This window comes from Phocoena sinus, chromosome 11 (assembly GCF_008692025.1).
Source record: "Phocoena sinus isolate mPhoSin1 chromosome 11, mPhoSin1.pri, whole genome shotgun sequence".
Taxonomy (NCBI): Eukaryota; Metazoa; Chordata; class Mammalia; order Artiodactyla; family Phocoenidae; genus Phocoena; species Phocoena sinus.
In genome coordinates, this window is record NC_045773.1 from 64655097 (window position 1) to 64680053 (window position 24957).

The window sequence follows — 24957 nt, forward strand, 5'->3', positions numbered from 1 at the left end:
CAGTTTCAAATTTTCATTTTAAACTCCAACTGTAAAGTTTCCTGGTCATGTTTCCCAAACTTCTAAAACTTACACAGTACCAAAAGTTTGGATCCTGGGATTCTGCATCTATGTCATTAAATGTCTCACTTCCGTTTTTCTATGATCTGAATGTAAGGACTTAAACAATATTAGGTGTTTAATTTTAAACAGTGTGTGACATTTATCTTCTTTGGGGAAGGTGCTGGGACAGCTATATGCAGTTCCTATCAATCTCATCTGTTGTAAATTTGAATTCCTGATATGCCTGAAACATGACAGTAGAGAAGCACCGTGAAAAATTATTTATGAAACTCTTTCAGCGAGCACTTATCTCTTAGGGAAGGTTATGAATGAGAGTAAGAGAGCCTGAGGAGAAACAGCTAAGCCCTACCCTAGTTCTTTTTTTTTGGCCACGCCATGCGGCATGCAGGATCTTAGTTCCCCAACCAGGGATTGAACCCATGCCCCCTGCATTGGGAGCAGAGCCTTAACCACTGGACTGCCAGGGAAGTCCCGGCCTACCCTACTTCTTTGTGTTACCACTCTATTTCCAGAAAAAACCCAGGCCAGATTAGAATGACACCAAAGAACCAGTGCCTGTGCATGCTTTCCTTATCTCTCTCTCTAATAACATACCTGTCACTTAATTATGTGAGGCCAGTTTCTTCTTAATCAAATGGAAAGCATTTAGTTTACAGACACAAAACTATTTTACAACTGATGGAACGATTTCCAGAAGAATAAAAAACCTACCTGTTCCAAGTACCTCGAAAGGTAAAATCTCTAGCAACTGTTGCCCAGTTTTTAAGAGGTGTACAGGAACAAAAATGTCCTTTTACAGGAAGACAGGCTGCAGACCCAGAGACTGTTTTAAACTGGAGTTACTATGCAAAAGCAGGACACTAAAACAAATTTTCTCCAAGTCAAGGTGAAAGGCAAGCTCTTTGGGGTTCTGATTTGACATTCTCGCCATTTTATATCAAACCCTTACAATCTCCCATTAACCCAAGGAACTGTCTAGTGAGTGAGTAGATATTTCAAGAGGCTTTCTGAAATATAAAATGGTTATTTTGCAGCAAGATGGTATTTAAAACATTTCAACAGTACTCTAACAACTTTCAATATTTAAAAACACTATAAAGAACCCATGGAAAGCCAGACCATTTCCAGTGTTTTCACCATTAAGTAAACAAGGTCTTGGATTAATTCTTTTAAATAAACAAAACTTTTAATAAGCTATACTTTCTAAACAAATGTTATTCATTTTAAAAATTCATGGCTAGGTTTCAAAAGCATTTTTGACCAGTAACACAGATTTTAGTAATTCAGATAAGAAATATAATGAATAAAAGCTGACCTAAAGAGATTGTTTTAATATTTTTAAAAGCAGACAACACTAAGCAAGGTGAGAAAGAAATTAGACAATGTAAAGATAATCAAACTTGGAACAAGAATTTCAAGAAAAATGGCTGTTTTCCTGTATTGCCATGTGCCTCTCAAACTAACAATGCACCAAACAGTGTTATAACCAAAAGAGAAAAGAAGCTAATGAAAATTTACAAAGCCACTGATGTCCCCAGTCATCTACAATACTGGGTCAATCCAGATTATGTGCTTTTGCTCAGTGACACACCATCCAAGGTAAAGTTACTTCCAAATTAGCCAGAAAAACTAAGAATAATAATTTGGTACATTAATTATTATATAAAAGGCTAGCTTGGCCAGTCTCTCCCCATCATAAAAGAACTGAAGTATAAAGAACTGAAAAGTAAACAGGGTCCAATAAAAGGTCACTTTTATAGGTTTGAGTCCCCAGAGTTTTATATCATTCCACATCAGATTACCTTACTAGACATGGTTCCCCGACACCAACAAACTTTTAGCTAAATATTCCTTTTGTCTAGTTTTCCATCTCTTAGAATTTCTTTTGTAAATCCTCATTAATAAGGAAGTTAAAGCATCCTCACCTAGTCAGCATAAACTGTTACTGGATGAGACAAGAAATACTAAACTCACTCAAATTTAAAAAGTCATTCGAAAAGAATTAACAAGTAAAAGGTGATAATAAACATTTACTAATACATATTCAGATACTATTTTCAAAGAACTACGGTTAACTTATGTTAAATTTTTCTTAAATCAGCAGTACGTCAAAACAATGTTTTTTAAAAAAAGCAATTTCTCAATCTTTCCATCTTTTCTATTCTGAGCAAATCCCTACACTTCTTACCCAATTTTTCAAAGTGATGTTAACATCTCAAATAGATAGCTCAATGAAAATTTCAGATACAATCATCCTTGTGGTTGCAAAGAAATAAGCTTTCAAAAGAGCAGATGCTCACAACTCTAACTACCTTGTTCCATTCAAGGATGTACCTCCTCTAGCTTGCTGGAAATAACTGGAAGATTAATTAGAGCAGAAATAAAATGATGGAGTAGAACTGTACAGGTGGAGACAATACCACCACCACACACAGGCCTAGTTCCTGGTATCAAAAGAATATTGAATTGTGTTTAAATGTCATCAAGACCTAAATTCTTCCTAATCTAGGGAGTATTTTATTGGTGTTTGGGTCATCATACCAGTAACAGAAAATTCTACATCATGTATAAGGAAAAGCTCAGAGTTACACAATCACATAATTTAAGCTAAAACACTTCCTTATTTCTTTTAACTACTAAGAAAAAGAAAACTGGGCAAGGAAGATTGCTCGTTATACATTTACCAGAATTTTGGATTCGCCATGTTTTTATAAATTGAGTATCAGGAGGTATCGACTCCCCTTCTCCTATGGTGACATCTTCAACAAAGGACATAGAGGGCACACTGATGTTTGGGCTCTCAAAGTCATAATAGGCGCCAATTGCTGCTTGTAGGTTCCTACAAATAAAGAGAAAAGGCAAAAGACTTCAGTCCTCTCCAGAGCATATTATCCTAATTGTCAAACAAAAGGAACCTATAGAACCCATATATAGAAGGTATATAGACGGCTCCTGGTATGTTAATCTTCAGAGTCGTTGATTCTGGCTAAGGAACAACAGGAAAAACAGCAGGACGAAAAACTTGTGCATCACTTTCTTCCCAAGGTACCCACATAGAAAGTAATAAACATTATTAGCACCATCAGCAACAATGTGAGGAAATCCCCCTCTTACCCATAAGGACAGCAAGTATTGGTAAGGGAGTCAATTAAAAGAGAGCTCCTCTGTAGCTGTGACTAAAATCCAAAGAAGCTCCATTAAAAAAAAAAAATCTAATTATTTTTTTGAAAAAGCAATACATGCACATGATTCAAAGTTTCATACAATGAAAAATACCCATCTTATCTCTTCCTTCCTACACACACACAGGTAATCATTCGTTCATATTACTTTCTTAAATACCCTTCCAGAACTTCCTTACGCACATACAAGCAAATGATATACATTCCCCCCTTCTTACACAATTGGTAGCATATTACACACTGCCCTTTCCTTTATTCCCTTAACACTGTATCATGAAGACATTTCTAAGTCAGTACACAATGAATATCCTCATTGTTTTTTATAGCTGTATCCACTGTATAGATATATCATTATTTAGGTAACCAATCCACTTTTGAGTTTGCTTCCAATCTTTAATTCTTCCATATATAAGATTAAGCACACATAGTTTAACATACAAGTGCATCTGTAGGATAAAGTCCTACAAGTGATACCACTGGGTCAAAGGGCATATATTTGTGGCTTCAATCGATATATCTAAACTTCCCTCAATAAAAAAGTTACATACTTAATGAATGCTCCCACCAAGAATGTATGAGAGTGCCTATTGCCCCACTTGCTCATCAACAGTGTTTCTCCAACATTTTGGATTTTTGTCGATCTGACAGGTAAAAAATAAGATCTTGGTGAGGTCTTAACACCATTTTGTAAATAGTGGTGTTCTTTATTTTGTTTTTTAAGATTTATTTATTTAATTTATTTTTGGCTGTATCAGGTCTTAGTTGCAGTACACAGGATCTTCGTTGAGGCATGCGGTATCTTTCGTTGTGGCGCGTGGGCTCTTCGTTGTGGTGTGCTGGCTTCTCTCTAGTTGTGGCATGTGGGTTTTCTCTTCTCTAGTTGTGGCACGCAGGCTCCAGGGCACATGGGCTCTGTAGTTGTGGCGCGCGGGTTCCAGAGCACGCGGGCTCTAGTTGAGGTGTGCAAGTGCCGTAGTTTTGGCGCACGGGCTTAGTTGCCCCGCGGCATGTCGGATCTTAGCTCCCTGATCAGGGATCAAAGCCATGTCCCCTGCATTGTAAGGTGAATTCTTTACCACTGGACCACCAGGGAAGTCCCTAGTGTTCTTTTCAATTACTTATAAACCCCCTTAGGTCAGAAGGACTACCAAGCACACAAACCAGAGTCCCTAACTGAACAGAATCACACGACTGACAGCTTGGTTCTTCAGTGCCAGAGACCAAAGGCCGCTAAGGGGGTTTAAGTTAGCTGTGTTCATTAAAGATCAAAGAAATTGTCAGTAATTTCATTAACCATTTCTCTTATGGTCTTCCTCAAACTAGTGACATCATCCCCAGTCCCCACAGAATAACAACACAAATAGCATTTTTCTAAACATAACCCAACCATAAGCCAATGGATACAGTGGGTTGTTTTTAATTATGTATAAACATAGCATGAAATAAGCTCTGACAGTACACAACTGTTCAACAGACATGCTATTAACAGCAAATACTTTTCTGCTGGGGGCCTGCCTGCTCTTCCAGGTGTTTGCAGCTGCCAGAAAGGAAGGCTATATTTAGAGCAGCTACCTCAGGTCAAGCCTCATGCAATGGCGACCTGCAGTTATTAGTGAGTCATGACTGGAATTACACCACCACCAACTGCTGGCCCGTCATGTGTGTGCTAGATAAAATTTACATGGAGCAGAACTGGGCCAGGGTCCAAACTGTGCCTGTTTACTTGACCATTCAATAGGAAGGCTTAGACTTCAGTTTTTCCGGCAACTTCCTTATCTAGCTGACACTGATCTCAAGTGAAGAATATGTGACTGGTCGAACTTGGGGATGCCCAGACCCTACCACCCGCAAACAGACTTAGGAGTACATCTGGAATCAGCCTTACACTTAGGGATCAGAGATAAAACAAGGGAGAGAGAAATAAGCCTAGGTTGCATTTTGTTCTTCTGAAACTTTTTATAAAAACCAAGTGGCCACTTTTTTATAAAGATAATTTTTCTGCCGAAGGTCTCAGGCAAACAGCCTGAATTGTCTTCTGTTCACTTGGCTGTAAAATATGCTTGGGAGGGAAGAGACTATTTGTGCACTCAGGACAATTGCCAATGCTCATCCTCAGCCTGTGTCATATTTCGCCACTTGGCTCTGCCTGATATCAAACAGGACTTCGAGACCAGCACAGGAGAAACACTAGCAAGTGGAAAAGTCCAGCTACCCTACTTAGGCAGATCCATCCCCCTCCCAAATCTCCTTTCACATATTCCAACTCATCCCACAGCCAAGCCAACAAAACTGCTTACTTGTACCTGTATTATACAGAAAATTCAACCAGAGAAAGATTAAGGAATACTTTTAAAGCCCAAAGTGAAACTGAAAGTAGTGAACTGGACTCCTATCAGGACGAAGAAGTGAAGGATGACAAAGCACAATCATTTCCCAAGTACAAGGCGGAGAGAAGACATTAGCCCGGTGGTGCTCTAACCCATCAGGCAGGTACACAGCTCCTCAGCACTTGGACCATTTAGATCACTGCCTCACAGGGCCAAGGAACCGCAGGAAAAGACTAAACAGCTCCTATTCAGTGTGAGAACAGCAGACTTGATAGCATGTATTCCTGTTCAAAACAACATACCCAACTATTATTAGCCAATAAAAAACTCTACATGAAACAGAGCTGGCTGAGGAGATGGGAAAGGGAGGACACTGACTCAGTATGCAGCCCAGCCTGAAAGTTTAAACTTCCAGGTTCCTTCAGTGTTTTTGCTCAAGAGAAGTTTTTACTCTGATTTTAAAAAGTTAAAAGTGCCCTAAAGAACAAAGGGAGGCAGTGTTAATAGGGGGAAAAAGGGCACAGGCAAAGATGGATGATAGAGATGGTTACATAACATTGTGAATATACTTTATGCCACAGAACTGTGCACTGAAAAATGGTTAAAATGGTAAAATTTTACTTTATTTTTTTACTGACGTATAGTTGACTTACAATGTTATGTTAGTTTCTGATGTACAGCAAAGTGATTCAGATATATATATTATTTATCATATTCTTTTCCATTATGGTTTATTACGGGATACTGAATATAGTTCCCTGTGCTGTTTATCAGGTGGTTTGTATCTGCTAATCCCAAACTCCTAATTTATCCCTCCCCCACCCCCTTTCCCCTTTGGTAACCATAAGTTTGTTTTCTACGTCTGTGAGTCTGTTTCTGTTTTGTAAATAAATTCATTTGGATCATATGTTAGATTCCACATATCGGTGATACCACATGGTATTTGCCTTCCTGACTTACTTCATTCACTTAGTATGATAATCTCTAGGTCCATGCATGTTGCTGCAAATGGCATTATTTCACTCTTTTTTATGGCTGAGTAGTATTCCATTGTATATATTTACCAATCTTCATTATCCATTCATCTGTCAATGGACATTTAGGTTGCTTCCACGTCTTGGCTATTGTAAATAGTGCTGCTATGAACATGGGGGTGCATGTACCTTTTCAAATTAGTTTTCTCCTGATATATGCACAGAAGTGGAATTGCTGGATCATATGGCAACTCTATTTTTAGTTTTTAAAGGAACCTCCAAACTGTTTTCCATTGTGGCTGCACCAATTTACATTCACACCAACAGTGTAGGAGGGTTCCCTTTTCTCCACACCCTATCCAGCATTTGTTATTTGTAGACTTTTTAATGATGGCCATTCTGACCAGTGTGAGGTGATAACTCATTGCAGTTTTGATTTTCGTTTCTCTAATAATTAGCGATATTGAGCATCTTTTCATGTGCCTATTGGCCATCTGTATGTCTTCTTTGAAGAAATGTCTATTTAGGTCATCTGCCCATTTTTCCATTGGGTTGTTTGTTTCTTTGTCATTGAGTTGTATGAGCTGTTAGTATATTTTGGAAATTAAGCCCTTGTCAGTTGCATTGTTTGCAAATATTTTCTCCCAGTCCATAGGTTGTCTTTTCGTTTTGCTTATGGTTTTCTTACTGTGCAAAAGCTTTTAAGTTTTTGATTAGGTCCCATTTGATTATAAAATGGTAAAATTTTAAATGGCTTTGTTTGGAGGCAGCTCCTAACCCCTGGCTGTGGGGCTTTGAACAAGTGGTTAAGCATCTGTGTCAGTTTGCTCACGTGCAAAACTGAGTTTTTTTATTGTAAGGTTGCTTATATTTTTTATTACAAAGTTGGGTGTTATAAAGTTGGCTGTGAAGACTGCATGAGGCAATGTGTGTAAATGCCAATGCCCTAGGTTGGCAGTCATTCATTCAACAAATATTTAATTAATGAGCATTTATCCATGTTCTAGGCACTCGGCCTGGGTCTAGGGACAGAACAGACAGCAAAACAGACAAGGGCCCTCTCCGTTACAAAGCCTAGCAGACTGCAGCAAACCAGGGACACTCAAAGAAGGGTAACTACAACTATCTCTCACACTGAGGCTTATCAGCCCAAGGCAGCTTTTCCATCTTGGGGTAAAAAAAAAAAAATGGGCTTGGTGCACAATACAGTTTCAACTGCACTGATAATCAGGTTAACCTGATTTGGAGTAGAAGAATCTGGTGATGCTGATATGTGTTTCCTGATGAAATGCAGTTTTATAACTAAGAAGCAATATTGTCCAACCTTCATTTTATAGATGAGGCCACAGATGCACTGACAGGTAAATAACTTGCCCCAGGCTAGACAGTCAATTATTAGTACAAATCAGAACCACATCTATTCAAAGGCATAAAACTTTTACCTTACCCAGAATTTTCCAGTTTTCTACTAATGCTCTGAACATCTGATTTTCTTAAGAACATATTAAGTACCATCATGAATTCTATAAATGAATTAATTGTAACTTCTCATTAAACTGAATTCCTGAAAGTGGTCAAATGCCTAATCTTGCATATATTCACAAACACAAAACATTTATTTTTGTACTATTTATACAAACGTAAGTCAAACTGACAGTCTTATAAAGAAAAATCATCTATATACTGAATATACAGTCAGGAACATAATCCCAAAAATACGGGGGTAGAAGAAAACAGTTAAGAAAACTAGGAAATCAGAATTAAAGAGGGAATGCCGGAAGTCTAAGTATTAGCTCAGACTCTCAGCAAAATAAAATTAGACACCTTCTCTTTCCACTCTCTGAACAAGTAAGAAACTCAAAAGGGTCCAAATTGTTTATAAGAAAAAAAACTATCCATCTAATTTGGACATAAATTAAAATGGGAAGTCAGAATACTGAATCAATCTAGTTAAACATGAACAGTAGCTTCCTCAGGCTTCAAGCAGTACCTATCCTGAACTTCAAGAAGTTTCCCTCACCTGTGGAGCACCAATGATACTGCTCCTAAGGCACAAGCTCATCAGGGATCAGAAAGACCTCACTATCTTTGAATGACTGAAAAAAGCTGATTAGAAAAAGGATCAGCAAAACAGATGTCAGTTCTTACCTGGGCTTTCCAACATCTACCCGGGCTTTCCAACATCAACTCAGCAAGCATGTAACATGGAAGACCAAAAAAAGAGGCCAGAAAACGTGTACTTGTGAATTTTAAGGACTGAGAAGAAACTGAGAATTTCATTAAAACAAAGATGAATGCAGGTAGGGAACAGAAGTTGGGCTAAAGAAGACTTAAAATACTTTCAAACCTAAAAATTAACTAATAGATGATATTATTTAATACATGAAGACAGTAAGAAGAAAGAAAGAACTTGTGGAAGATTTCATTAAGAGGAGCAACAAAGTTCACACCAGTATTTACCCACTTCTCAGGGCCCTAGCAAGCCTAAGACTGTTTCTTCCTCTTCTTTTCCTGGCTATTTACTGATCCATTAATTTTAATACTTTTTAGAACTGGTCCCTCTAACATCAGCAGTTATACCTTTTCCAAAGAGAAAGTAAAACACTAGCATTCTGCCATGAAAACCCAAGGTGGTGGCACTGTTCTAGATTTAAAGAGAGGGTCCAGGGGTTAGGCGCTTTCACTGCCGTGGCCTGGGTTCAGTCCCTGGTCAGGGAACTAAGATCCCTCAAGCCTTGTTGACAACCCCCAAACACAAAAAAATTCAAAGAGACATAACAACCAAATGCAATATATGATCTTTGAGGTCCTTGAAGGGATTCTGATTCTATTAAAAAAAAAAAGGTTAAAAATGATACATTTGGGAAGAACTGAGCAAACTTACAATATGTACTGGATATCTTTTTAGTACTAAAGAATTTTTGTAAATTATCTTAGTGCCTTACTATGTAGTTATGTAAAGGAATGTCCTTTTTTTTAGAAGCATGCTGAAATATTTAAGGATGAAGGGTCGTGATGTCTACAACTTTCAAATGATTCAAAAAATTTTTACATAGAGAAAACAAATTATGGCAAAAATGTTAACCACTGTTGTTGAATTAGGTGGCAAGTATAAGGGTATATACTCTGATTTTTAAAAAATTTTCTGTAGGTTTGAATAGTTTATAAAAAAGGTAAATGAAAACAAAAACAGAAGAAAGAAAAGGTATCTTATTTCCCACCACTGGAAGATACAAAAAAAAATTAGGTGCAAAGAATTACTTCAGCCATCTAGGGAACATTAAGGAACCTACCGCGATCCTCAGGAGACCTAATGAGGATGAGGCTGACATGCTGACAATGACAGATCAGAAAGGGAAATAAAATTGCTGTGTCCTTGATGATATAGTTGAACCACTAAATTAGGCAACCCCAGAGCCATCTTACATTGGGTATCGCTGTCATCTGAGAAAATACAATTGGCTCATTGTTTAAAAAGTGGGCAGGGGAAGGGGCAGATTTTGAGCCTACACCAATTTGACACTGGCATCATAGACTTTAATTTCTGAGTGCCTTTGACTGTGTCAAGATCAAACTATTTCCCCTCTTTTAAAAAAACTGAGGTGAAAGTCACATAACATACAATTAACTACATACTTGAAAGTATACAATTCAATGGTGTTTACCGCATTCACAATGTTGTGCAACCACCTCTACTTTCAAAACTTTTAAATCATCTCATACCCATTATGAACACCACATATCCATTAAGTAATCAGTCTTCATTATTCCCTCCCCCCCATCCCCAGGCAACTACATATCTGTTTTCTGTCTCTATGAATTTCTCTATTTTGGATAATTTATATAAAAGGAATGACACCATATGCAACCTCTGTGTCTGGTTTCCTCCACTTAGCAGAATATTTTTGAGATTTATCCCAAATGGTAGCATGCTGATCAGTATTTCATTCCTTTATATGGCTAAATAATATTCCATTATATGTACATACCACATTTTGACTATCCATTCATCTGCTGATGGGCATTTGGATTGTTTCTACCTTTTGACTATTGAGTAATACTGCTATAAACATTCATATACAAATGTCTGTGTGGGCATATGTGTTCATTTCTTTAGATATATACCTAGGAGTAGAACGTCTGGGTCACATGTAATTCCATGTCTAACTTTTTGAAAAACCACAAACTGTTTTCCACATCAGCTGAACCATGTTACAGTTCTACCAACAATGTACAAGTCAAGTGTTCCTATTTCTCGACATCCTCACCAACACTTCTTTTCTTTTTTTTTCTTTTTTTGCGGTACGCAGGCCTCTCACTGTTCTGGCCTCTCCTGTTGTGGAGCACAGGCTCCGGACGCACAGGCTCAGTGGCCATTGGCTCACAGGCCCAGCCGCTCCGCGGCATGTGGGATCTTCCCGGACCGGGCCACGAACCCATGTCCCCTGCATCGGCAGGCGGACTCTCAACCACTGCGCCACCAGGGAAGCCCTCTTTTTTTTTTTTATTATTATAGCCATCCTAGTGGGTGTGAAGTGATATCTGACTGTGGTTTTGATTTCCATTTCCTTAATGACCAATGATCTTAAACAACTCTTCATGTACTTGGCTATCTGTATATCCTCTTCGGAGATACGTCTATTCAAATCCTTTGCTCATTTTTGTGACTGAGTTGCTTGTCTTCCTATTGTGCAGCTGTAAGGATTCTTTATATATTCTGGATACTAGACCCTTATCAGATATATGATTTACAAATATTTTCTCCCATTATGTTGACTGTCTTTTCACTTCCTTGATAATGTCTTTTGATGCATAACAAGTTTTTAATTTTGTTGCAGTCCAATTTATCTAGTTTTTTTCATTGTTGCTTTGACTCTGACATCAAATCTAAGAATCAGTAGCCCAATCCAAGATCATGAAGATTTATCCCTATGTTTCTTCTAATAGTTTTATTGTTTTACTTTTATTTAGGTCACTAATTTTCAGTTAATTTTTGTATAAAGAGTGAGGTAGGGGGTCTGACTTCATTCTTTTGCCCGTGGTTATCCAGTTGTACCAGCACCATGTGTTAAAGAAGATGAAACATTTTTAAGAGAAAAAGAAGTTGGACAGACTCTTGGGTATGAGTAGGATTCTGCCCTATGGGTGATCCTTGCTAGCCTTTGGGGACACTTCCATGTCAAGTGCAATAAACGGCAAAGCTCAGACATGGGAAACTGAGTGGGTGAACAAATTGAGACATGCACTGTACCTCACCATAACTCAAGTATGGTATGCTTATGCTCTGATCACCCTAAAAAATATATTTCCTATTCCCAAACACAGTTTCCAGGACTGAAAGAACCAACAACATTTATGCTCAGAATCAAACTAAATTATCAGTACAAAAACGTTTTCCCTATCTGCCAATCAGTTAGTATATAATATTTACTTCTTTTATATTTCTTTTAAGTTTTCACTCATTCATGCTCTAGGTAATAGAAACGTAAAGATAAATAAGACAGTCTTTGCTACCAAGGAACACAAAGTCTATTAAAGAAAGATTTAGAAACAAGAAATCACAATTCAATGAGGTAAATTTCAGGGAAGAAATATAACCAAGGACTACAAAAGTACAGAAAAGAAAATACCTTACTCAAACTTAGGAATTCAGGGAAAGCTTCATCAACCAGGTAACATCAAAACTGTACCCTAGGGCTTCCCTGGTGGCACAGTGGTTGAGAGTCCGCCTGCCGATGCAGGGGACACGGGTTCGTGCCCCGGTCCGGGAAGATCCCACATGCCGTGGAGCGGCTCGGCCCGTGAGCCATGGCCACTGAGCCTGCATATCCGGAGCCTGTGCTCCGCAATGGGAGAAGCCACAACAGTGAGAGGCCCATGTACTGCCAAAAAAAAAAAAAAAACTGTACCCTAATGAACTGGTTAAGCACTTTGAGAAGGGGGTGAAGGGGCATTTCAGACAGAGGGAGATTATATGCAAAGGCACACAAATGCATGAGAATCACAAGAACACCACAAACTCACCAACAGCCAGAAAAAGACAGGCCTGACAACATTCAGGTCTCTGGTTCTGGTTGTTTCTGAAGCCCAAATGAATTGCTAACTTAAGTTCTAAGATATTCCTGTATCCTTATTAATTCTCATTTTTATTCAGGCTAGTTTAAGACAGGGTTGTGTTCACCTCCAGTACAGTCCTAACTGATACAAGACTAAAGTATTGCAAAAGTTAAAAATCCACAATGCATAACAAAGTCAAGGGGACTTCCCTGGTGGAGCAGTGGTTAAGAATCTGCCTGCCAATGCAGGGGACACAGGTTTGAGCCCTGGTCCGGGAAGATCCCACATGCCGCAGAGCAACTAAGCCCATGCGCCACAACTACTGAGCCTGCGCTCTAGAGCCTGCAAGCCATAACTACTAAATCCCGAGCGCCTAGAGCCCATGCTCTGCAACAAGAGAAGCCACCACAATGAGAAGCCCACACACCGCAACAAAGAGTACCCCCACTCGCCAGAACTAGAGAAAGCCCGCAAGCAGCAAGGAAGACCCAACGCAGCCAAAAATAAGTAAATATTTTTAAAAACAAACAAATAAACAAACAAACAAAAAGTCAAGGTGAGATGGAGGAAACGGGCTCCCCTCCATCTGGGCTTAGCAAGCTAGCAGTCCCTGTATGTAGCAAAGCAACTGGTTATACTCCATATGCACTCCAAAGCTAGATGGAGCTTTTGGAGCTTGGACCATAAAAGGAAATTGCCCACAGAACACTCTGCAAACTTCAGTAAAGTTTTTCAAGACAATCCAACCTGCAAAACACAACCCAACCCAATCTGGTTTTCCAGAAAGAAGATATGACATACAAGATAAGAATATAACTTTCTGCCCAAAGCCAGAGATCTGAAACCTCTAATGATTAGATAATTAAGAGACTTGCTGAATTTCAGCACCTGAACTCTCTGCATCACTTAAACTGTGAGACACTGATGAATACAATGTAGATAGCCCCTTTCAAACACTTCTCCCAGGATCCCCCAAACTGCCATCTCCTCCCCCCTTCATTATAAGCCATATCTAAAAGAAACATAGCTGGGAGAGGGGAAATTTAGGGGGTGACATTCCACAGAATATCTGAGAAAACTCTAAATCCAGAATTATCCACCCATGCCCTGAGTAGAGATCTTTAACCTGGAAAGATAAGCAGAGCTAAGGGACCTAACCCGGTCCTAGCAATCCTCTTCAGCAATTTGGAGACTAAAATCTAATTATAATATTACTGGACTTGGTTATTTATCAAAGGGAATGTCCAAATACGAAGTGGATAAGCAATGAACTTAAGTTTTAAAGGAGTTCTATTATTAGGAGCCTATAATTATTATACCCCTGGTCAAGCCCTAGGTCCCAAAAGTAGCATCGTATTGGAAGGGAAAGCTAAAGCAGCATGGCCCTCATAAAGGAACTCTCCCACCCTGCCCCTACATCTCCTGTGCTCCTCTCAAGGAAGGTCATGAAGAATATCAGACATAGGAAATCTTTCTGGGGTAAGCTAGGCCAAGGCCTTCAGTTCTTCACCGATGAAATAAGTTAACAGGTGACCAGGAGACTTGCTGACTGTATTTTACTGCTGCTGCCCTACAGAAGACAGTGTACACTCGTAATTCTTTCTGCTTCTATCCCCCAGGCTGAGAACAGTGCCTGGCATATAGAAGGTGCTTAATATATATTTGTTGACTGGAATATGCTACTGACCAAAATATAGTACAGCTGTCCTTGACCAACATGAGGTAAATTGGGCGGGTCCACTATACTCAGATTTTTTTCAGTGGTAAATACTACAGTACTACACAATCCAAGATTGGTTGAATCCACGGATTGGGAACTGCCAATGTGGAGGGCCAAATTACAAATTATACACAGATTTTCCACTGCATGGAGGGTTTGCACTCTTAACCCCTGAGTTGTTAAAAGGTCAACTATATTTTTCCTTTCATCACATTTTCCCCTCACAATTTTATACTGGGACTATAGGCATACCTTGTTTTAATGGACTTGGCTTTATTGTGCTTTACAGATAATTGCTTTTTTACAAATTGAAAGTCTGTGGCAATCCTGCTGCAGGCAAGTCTATCAGTGCATTTTTCCAACAGCATTTGCTCACTTTGTGTCTCTGTGTCACATTTTGGTAAGTTTCACAATATTTCAAACTTTTTCATTATTATTATATTTGTTATGGTGATCTGTGATCAGCAATATATGATGTTTCTATTGTAATTATTTTGGGGTGCCACGAACAGTGCCCACATAAGACTGTGAACTTAATTGGTAAATGTGTGTGTTCTGACCACTCCACCAACCAGCCATTCCCCCATCTCTCTCCCTTCTCCTTGGGTCTCCCTATTCCCTGAGATACAATATTGAAATTAGGACAACTAATAACCCTTCAATGGCCTCTAGCTGTTCGAGTGAAAGGAAGAGCCACACATCTCTCCCTTTAAATCAAAAGCTAGAAATGATTAAGCTTAGTGAGGAAGGCATGTCAAAAAACAAGATAGGCCAGAAGCTAGGTCGCTTGTACCAAACAGCTAAGTTGTGAAAGCAGAGGAAAAGTTCTTCAAGGAAATGAAAAGTGCTACTCCAGTGAACACACGAATCATAAGAAAAGTGAAACAGCCTTACCGCTGATATGGAGAAAGTCTGAGTGGTCTGGATAGAAGATCAAATCAGCCACAACATTCCCTCAAGCCAAAGCCTAATCCAGAGCAAGGCCCTGACTCTCTTCAACTCTGTGAAGGCTGAGAGAGGTGAAGAAGCTGCAGAAGAAAAGTTTAAAGCTAGCAGAGGTTGGTTCTTGCAGTTTAAGGAAAGAAGCCCTCTCCATAACATAAAAGTGCAAGGTGAAGGAGCAAGTGCTGATGTAGAAGCTGCAGCAAGTTATCCAGAAGATCCAGCTAAGAAAATTCATGAAGGTGGGCTACACTAAACAAGAGATTTTCAATGTAGACAAGACAGCCTTATATTGGGAGAAGTTGCTATCTAGGACTTTCATAGCTAAGGAGGAGAAGTCAGTGCCTGGCTCCAAAGGACAGGCTTTCTTGTTAGGGGCTAATGCAGCCGGTGGCTTTACGGTGAAGCCAGTGATCATTTACCATTCTGAAAACTCTAGGGCCCTTAAAAATTATGCTCAATCTACGCTGCCTGTGCTCTGTAAATGAAACAACAAAGCCTGGATGACTGTACATCTGTTTGCAACATGCTTCACTGACCATTTCAAGCCCACTGTTGAGACTTACTGCTCAGAAAAAAAGATTCCTTTCAAAATGTTACTACTCATCGACGGTGCTCCTGGTCACCCAAGAGCTCTGCTGGAGATATGCAACGAGATTTTCATGGTTGCCAACACAACATCCGTTCTGTAGCCATAGATCAAAGAGTCATTTCTACTTTCAAGTCTTGTTCTTTAAGAAATACATTTTGTGAGGCTATAGTGAATCCTCTGATGCATCTGGGCAAAGTAAGTCCTTCTGGAAAGGATTCACCATTCTAGATGCCATTAAGAACATTTGTGATTCATGGGAGGAGGTCAAAATATCCACATTAAGAGGAGTTTGGAAGAAGCTGACTGTAACCCTCGTGGATGACTTTGGAGGGGTTCGAGACTTCAGCGGAGGAAGTAACTGCAGATGTGGTGGATGTAGCGAGAGAATTAGAAGCGGAGCCTGAAGATGTGACTGAATGGCTGTAATCTCAGGATAAAACTTTAACCGATGAGGAGTTAACTTTTTATGACGAGCAAAGAAAGTGGCTCCTTGAGATGGTATCTAGTCCTGGTGAAGATGCTGTGAAGATTGTTGAAATAACAACAAAGGACTTAGAATATTACATAAACTTAGTTGATAATGGCAGGGTTTGAAAGGACTGACTCCCAATTTGAAAGAATTTCAACTGTGGGCAAAATGCTATCAAACAGCATTGCATGCTACAGAGAAATTGCTCGTAAAAGGAAGAGTCAGTCAATGCAGCAAACTTCATTGTTCTCTTACTTTAAGCTGCCCCAGCCTTCAGCAACTCCCAGGCTGATCAGTCTGTAGCCATCAACATGGAGGCAAGACCTTCCACCAGCAAAAAACATTACAACTTGCTAAAGGCTCAGATGATGGTTAGTGGTTTTTGCCAATAAAGGAATTTTTAATTAAGATATCTACATTGTTTTCTTAGACATAATGCTCTTGCACACTTGACAGACTACAGTGCAGTCTAAACATAACTTTTACATGCACCGGGAAACCAAAAAATTCGTGTGACTCGCTTTATGGCAATATTCAGTTTATTACGGTGGTCTGGAACCAAACCAGCTATATCTCCAATGTATGCCTATATATCAATATAACAGAGGGCAGAGGAATGCCAACAACAAAGAAATGTATCATTTAGCCTATACAGTGCAGGATCATGCAAATGTATACCTGAACCAATCAAGACCACATTAGGGAAAGCACAGCTATCACCCAAAGACCTTCAGTTGGTGGGATAGGGCACCTGGGACAACAAAAGTCTTAATTATGATAGCTGGACCTGACTAGGGGTCATCTCCCACGGGAAGGGGGGATGAGAGCATTTGTAGCTGTTACTTGTTTGGCAATGCCCCCACTTGCACACAGAACTCCTTAATACAGAGTGAGGTCATTCCAGAGTTGACGTGGGGGTGGGGACACCCAGAAATTTGAAACTGAAATTTAGAAAGAGTTTTTCTCATAGTATCTGGGCTATAAACTACACATTTGGGGGCTTTTGACAGTCACCGTTCTCTTCAGCAGAGATAGGAGACCACTGCGAACACCTAGATAAAACATACATAGAAAGGAACCTGAAGGGTTTTTTAGTCCCTGGTTCCAGTTGTTCCTGGAAGCCCAAACTTATTCCTGCCTTTGGGTTCTGTGTAACATAGAAACATCCTTAAAATACCGCCACCCCTTTAGCATTATCTAGTTGGAAGTAAGTTTGTTACCTGCAACATAATAATCCCAGATTAATTCAAAATTGTAGAGTGTGGTCCAGAGATAGAGTCTGCAAGTCTGGTGCAAAGTCTGTCACAAGAGACAGAAGAGGAACTGGAAAGGTAAATTAAAACTTAACTCAGATCCAGCAATCTACTTTTGGGTATATATCCAAAAGAACAGAAAGCAGAGTCACAAAAAAAATGTGCACATCCATGTTCATAGCAGCATTATTCACAATAGCCAAAAGATGAAAGCACATGTCAATCAACGGATGAAATGGATTAAAATACACATACAGTGAAATATTACTAAAACTTAGAAAGGAAAAACTGTCACATGTTGGAACATGGATAAACCTTGAGAACATTATGCTAAGAGAAATAAGCTGTCACAAAAAAGACAAATACTGTATTCACTTATATGAGGTATCCAGAGTAGTAATTCATAGAAACGAAGTAGAATGATGACTGACAGGGGCTCAGGAAAGGGGGAAATGAAGAGTTATTGTTTATGGGTAGAGAATTTCAGTTTTGCAAAATGAAAAAGTTCTGGAGATTAAGTGCACAACATGCTTAACACTACTGAACTGTACACTTAAAAATGGTTAAGATGGTAAATTCTGTGTTATGTGTATTTAACCACAATTTTTGAAAATTTTAATTAGGATGAGACCAATATGCTTCAATAAGAAATTTGGACTTAACTCCTAAATGCAAAGGAGAGCATCTAAAGGTTAATAAAAACAACTCTACTGAAGTAGGACTTATGCAGCATAAAACTCACCCATTTCAATTGCACAATTCAATGATTTTTAGTAAAGTTACTGAATTGTAACACAATCACCATGTTTCAGAACATGTTTTCATCATCCCCACAATGTGTATATATGTTATGTTAATGGCACAGGGGAATTAAGGATGTTAATCAGGTGACCTGGACATAGCAACATTATCCTGGATTATCCAGGTGAACTCAATGTAATCACTTCCTTAAGTGTGAGAGGGAACTGGAAGACAGAACCAGAGAGAGAGCAGTGTGAGAAGGACCCACACAACATGTTGGCTTTGAAGATGGAGAAAAGAGGCCATAAGACAAGGTACGGTATGTGGCCCCTGGAAGTGGGAAAAGGCAAAGAAACGAGCTCTCCAGCAAGAACACAGCCCTGATACACCTTTATTTTAGTCCAGTGAGACTCATTTTGGATTTCTGAACTCCATAACCATAAAATCATAAACTGGTGTTTTTATAAACCACTAAGTTTGTGGTAATTTATTAACAACAGCAAAAAATTAATACAATGGCTATTCATTATATTATTCTTTCTACTTTACTATATGTTTGAAAATGTTCATCATACAAGAAAACTATGAATATAAAAAACTAAAAGGTTACAAATAAAAAGGTGCTATTTTCTGCTGAGTCATTTCCTTCATCATAACTCGGCTCTCAAGAACTCAATTATCCATTAAAGATGCACACTTAGAAGTTAACTCCTATTCTTCTTGCCTCCCGCCACCCCACCCCCACACCCGCCATGTAACTGTCATGGATACTTCCTAAAAAGGTAAATAATCATTAGGTTCAGTGCTAACTGAAATTTTTGAAGATACTAGAACAGAGTAGAAATGCGCGGAGTAGCCATGAAAATGTAAAATACTCAAAAAGTCCCAGAATGACAAACAGAAAATGTGATTCAAACAAAACTAACTTCATAAACAAAACATTTGTGGTTTACTGTTGTTCATGGAACTTTCGTTGGGACATAATTTAAAGTAGCAGTTATGAAATGATCAAGTAAATCTATAATTAAGTATGGTTTTCAAAAGTGTGTTTACCTCACAAGGAACTTAGAATAAGCCAGCAATGGTTAAAATGCATCTTATCCTACAGCCTAGTCAGAGATCTGTTTTCTAAAAAATACTAGCAACTTTTTCTTTATTTTTAAAAAAGGGAAAAGTGCCAAAAAGCTAAATTGTAAGCCAGCATTCCACTCTCAAATCTAGCTGTTGTTTCTGCATACAGAGAAAAAAAATGCAGGGGCTTCTAAAAGAAATCACACACCTTTTACATATACCTTTGATTAAAATGCTCCACACCTGTCTTATATGTCTTGCCTAGAGATTTCCTGATGGTGTGCTACAGGGGCCAGCTTCAAAGCCTCTTCAGTTTCATCGCCCCTGAAGAACCACGCTGACCACACCGTCTTTGGGGAACACAACAGTAAGACTCAGCATACTTCACCTCCAAAATTGCATACTTGGGTACGTGTCTAAGACCCTATGTTATGAATCTTATTCTGTCCTCTAAAAACAAAAAGGTAAATAAAACTTGGCCAAGTTCTATGCAATATGTTGAACAAAGCCAATGCAACGTTATCATCACCACCAAATAATGTCACATAGCCTTAATGCCTACTCTGCTCATTCTGCAGCCAACCCATCTCCAAATACTCTGCAGCTATATTTGGCTGTTCTCTAGTACATGTGAGATAGGTACCTTAAAAAGCTACATACAGCTGGAAGACTAAATTAAATTGGATAGAACTTGAAAAAAGACTAGGATAAAGGCAGATTTTATCACAGTTCATAAACCTGAGAGGACCAGCCCCCCCTTTATTTTACAAACTAATAAAATGACAGTATAAATGATGTCAGATGTCATTTTTAGTAGTAACTAATCCCTGAGAACAAACAAGGAAGACAACATGTAAAGAATATTTCCTGTAAAAGTCCTATGACACTTGCAGACAGTCTCACATACTCTGTTAATGTTTTCATGTCTGGGCAACCAACTGCACATAAGAAGCAGTCAGGTTTGGACAGCTCATCCAACTATGGCATTTCTTTTACATTACAGAAGAAAAGAATTTTTAAAAATAGCTACTTTGCATGATACTGCATAATTACCACCAGTTAAATTACTATCAAAAAAAAATCACAAAACCATCCAAACAAACAAGGGGGGAAAAAAACTAATTTGGTTTACAAAGAAAAACTAACAAAAGCTTAAGAAAAACCATTTCTGTATCTTTTTCTTATTCCTTAAAAAGAGTGGTCTCTCAAAGAGAGAAAAGCAGCAAACATCCCCAAATAATGTAAACACAGTCAAAAAGTTTATGTATTTCAAGCTTCGCAAAGGTCAAGGAGATATCTCTCTCTCTCCAGTACCGTTTCTTTGGATCCTCTGTGGCTGAGGGTAAGGTAAATACGCTTAGCTCAACACTATTAAGACAAGCAACCAAAATCTGCTTCATTCTCCATAAAATCCTTCATGACTCTGACAAGTTCCATTTAAAAATTAGCAATATCTTTACAAAAGACTGCTAACTAATAAACACAGAAGGAACAACAGAATTAGAAAATTACCTTTTTGCAACCACTAGGCAATAAATAGCTCAAGCAAGGATCATCAATGGATACTATAACAGGAGAAAGATTGCTGGGGAAAAGGATATTCTGACAGTCTATCACAGATTACTTACTAATTACAAAGAAGAATAACAGGTGGACACTGTCTTAACTAAATACTCAAATTTAGCATAATAATGGGACAAAAGCAGATGCCTCCTGATGTGATGCAACAGAAGACACATTTCTAACAACAACAAAACGTTTAACCTGAATTTAACCATGAGGAAACAGACTAATCAACAATATGGGACACTCCAGAGGACAACTGGCCTGGACTTTTAAAAAATGTCAATGTCATAGGGCTTCCCTGGTGGCGCAGTGGTTGAGAGTCCGCCTGCCGATGCAGGGGACACGGGTTCGTGCCCTGGTCCGGGAAGATCCCACATGCTGCGGGGCAGCTGGGCCGGTGAGCCATGGCCGCTGAGCCTGCGCGTCCGGAGCCTGTGCTGCGCAACGGGAGAGGCCACAACAGTGAGAGGCCCGCGTACCGCAAAAAAAAAAAAAAAAAAAAAAAAATGTCAATGTCATAAAACAAGCAAATGGCAAAGGTGAGGTTAAAGACATGACAACCTAACATAGCATGAGATGCTTGAGAAGACTCTGGATTTTTTTTTAAAAAGTTATAAAGGGCATCTGGGGAACCAATAGGAAAATCTAGATATGAACTGTATATTGGATAACACTATTATTTCCAGGCTAAATTCCTTGGGAGTGACAATGACATTGCAGATATGCAGCATGACGCCCTTGTTCTTAGAAGATATCTGCTGAAGGACTAAGAGGTGAAATGTCATGATGTCTGCAATTTATCTCAAATGGTTCAGGGAAGAAAAATAAAATAAAATCCAGAGAGAGAACTTTCACACATTGCCAGTGGGAATGAAAAATGGTAGTTACTTTGGAAAAGAGTTTGGCAGTTTCTTAAAAGGACATAATTTTACAATACAAAATAGCAATCAATTCCTAGGTATCTACCCAGAAGAAATTAAAACACATCTAAAGTCTTGCAAATGAATGTTCATAGCAGTTTTATTCATAATAGCCTAGTAGAAAAAAATCCAAATGTCCATCAACTGGTAAATGGATAAAACGTGGTATATCCATGCAACGGAAAATTACTCAGCAACAAAAATACTGATACACGCTAAAACATGGATAAACCTCATAAACAAAACACTAAATGAAAGAAGCCAGATACAAAAGATCGCTTATGGGACTTTTCTGGTGGTCCAGTAGCTTAAGAATCCGTGCTCCCAATGCAGGGGGCCCGGTTTCAATCCCTGGTGAGGGAACTAGATCCCACATGCATGCCGCAACTACAAGTTTGCATGCCACAACTAAGAGTCCACATGCTGCAACTAAGAGTCTGCGTGCCACAACTAAAACACTCCGCAACGAAGATCCCGCATGCCATGACTAAAACACGGCGCAGCCTAAATAAATAAATAATTTTTTTTTAAAAAAGACTCCCTGGGCTTCCCTGGTGGCGCAGTAGTTGAGAGTCCACCTGCCGATGCAGGGGACATGGGTTCGTACCCCGGTCCGGGAAGATCCCACATGCCGTGGAGCGGCTGGGCCCATGAGCCATGGCCGCTGAGCCCGCGCGTCCGGAGCCTGTGCTCCACAACGGGAGAGGCCACAAGAGTGAGAGGCCCGTGTACCGCAAAAATAAATAAATTAATTAAATAAAATAAATAAAAAAAGACTCCTTATTATGATTCCATTGATATAAACAGTAAAAGGCAATTATTTAGAGACAGAAAAAAAATAGTGTTTGCCTGAGGCTGGAAGTAGGAATGGTGATTAACTATAAATAGGCAGGCAAAGTCTTGAAATGAAGAAAATATTATACAACTGGATTGTAGTGATGGTTGCTCAGTTCTGTAAACTTACTAAAAATCATTCAATTATCTATTTTAAATGGGTTAATTTATGATATGTAAATTATACTTCAATAAAGATACTTAAAAAATAAAGCAGATATGGTAAAATGGCAATTATACAGGTATTCACTGTGCTAATCTTTCAACTCTTCTATAGTTTTGAAAGTCTTCAAACTAAAAAGTTGGGGGACAGATCAGAATGACCTCTGCAAAGCACATACACTCACCCCGAAATTAGTGTTTCTAACTGTAGATTACCTAAAAGAAGTAAAGGACAGAGCACAACTCTGATAGATTTAGGATTAAATAAAAGAAGAACATATTGGAACCTAGGGCAAATTTTTATCTAAGGATGTGATTAACAATTTTTTCTCTACTTAGGTATTATTTTTTCCTAATTACACAAGTAATACATATTCATTATAGAAAATGTGAGAATTAAAGTGAAAAAGAAAGTATAAAAAAGAAAATAAAAAACAACTTCATAATCTCATAGCCAGAGATAAGTATTTGTAGCTTGTTTTTTATCCTTCAGGTAAATGCAGATCCATTTTGGCGAAGGAACGCTATCTAAATGCAACATCATCACAACTTGATTATTCAATTGGTATACTAAAATTTTACATCATATCCAAACAATCACACAAATCATAAGAATAAAAAGGCAGAATAAAAAATTTTAGATGAAAATCCAATACTTCCTTTCAGCTTCCAATTAAAATTTTCAGGGACTTCCCTGTGGCTCAGTGGTTAAGAATCCGCCTACCAATGCAGGGGACATGGATTCAAGCCCTGGTCCAGGAAGAACCCACATGCCTCAGAGCAACTAAGCCCATGTGCCACAACTACTGAACCTGCGCTCTAGAGCCCATGAGCCACAACTACTACTGCAGCCCACGCACCTAGAACCCATGCTGCGCAACAAGAGAAGCCACCGCAATAAGAAGCCTGCACACCACAACGAAGAGTAGCCCCTGCTCACCGCAACTAGAGAAAGCCCACGCACAGCAATGAAGACCCAATGGAGCCAAAACTAAATTAATTAACTAATTAAAAAAAAATTTCACACACTAGCCTCAGCTCTCTCCCAAAACCCTCCTAAAATATAGGTATAGTGCTACAGATTGAATGCACATTTGTGTCCCCCCAAAATTCACTGTGAAACCCTAACTCCCAATGTGATGGTATCAGGAGGTGGAGCCTTTCGGAGGTTATTAGGTCACAAGGGTAAAGCCCTCATGAATGGAATTAGTGTCCTTATAAAAGCCATCCCAGAGAGCTCCCTTGCCCCTTCCACCACATGGGGTTACAGTGAAAAGTCAGTCATCTGTAAACCAGGAATCGCACACTCACCAGACATTGAATCTGCTGGCACCCTGACCTCGGACTTCCCAGCCTCCATATATGTGAGAAATCAATCTCTGTTGTTTATCAAGCCACACAATCTATGATATTTTTGTTATAGCAGCCTGAATGAAGAAAAATGTGGGAAAAAGTCAGAAATTCACAAGGACCAAATGAACAAGTGAGGAGGCAATATTTGGGTGGCTAGAAAGCAGAGAGACAAGTGGTAAATGACTTAGCCGACCTGAGAAAGATGACTCCTCCTCGGCCAGCAGTGGGGACAAGTAGAGAAGCAATCCAACTTAAAATGAGGATTCCCCAAAAGGTTCAGAAATTAAGAGCACCAGGTACCCTACAAGTGAAGGTAAAGACATGGATAAAAACAGAAGTTATGCATTTGCCTAAACTATGCATCAGACCTCAGATCCTCAATACAGTCTAAACACTGCATAGCTGGTGACTGCCCCACCCTGGAGGAAATGGGTGGAGCTGTTAAGCCCTCATTTAACAAACCCTACAGTCAGGCCCACAACTTTCAAACCACTTTTTGTGTCCTACTCTTAAATACGAGTAGATAGCTAATAAACAGCAAGTACGTAAGGTAAAGTATCTAATATGATAGAAAAAAACTAAAGCAAGCAAACAGAAAACGCAACCTGAAGAAAACAATACCGAGGAGATCTCAGAAAAGAGCGCAAAAATTTTGTCAAAAGATTAAAAGAGGGGGAAAAAAAGATAAGACAGAGGACCAGAACAGAAAATCCAGTGTCTGAAAAATAGGA

The 24957-nt window shown here is 39.0% G+C and overlaps 1 protein-coding gene across 2 annotated transcripts in view; it reads right to left on the reverse strand.

Annotated features, from left to right (window-relative positions):
• Nucleotides 1–24957, reverse strand: part of ILRUN (inflammation and lipid regulator with UBA-like and NBR1-like domains) — a 123817-nt gene that overhangs the window by 82644 nt on the left and 16216 nt on the right. For both annotated transcript variants that reach the window (XM_032648342.1, XM_032648341.1), the window contains exon 2: nt 2748–2902. In XM_032648342.1, coding sequence (XP_032504233.1) covers nt 2748–2902 — 155 coding nt within the window. The remainder of the gene's footprint in view (nt 1–2747; nt 2903–24957) is intronic.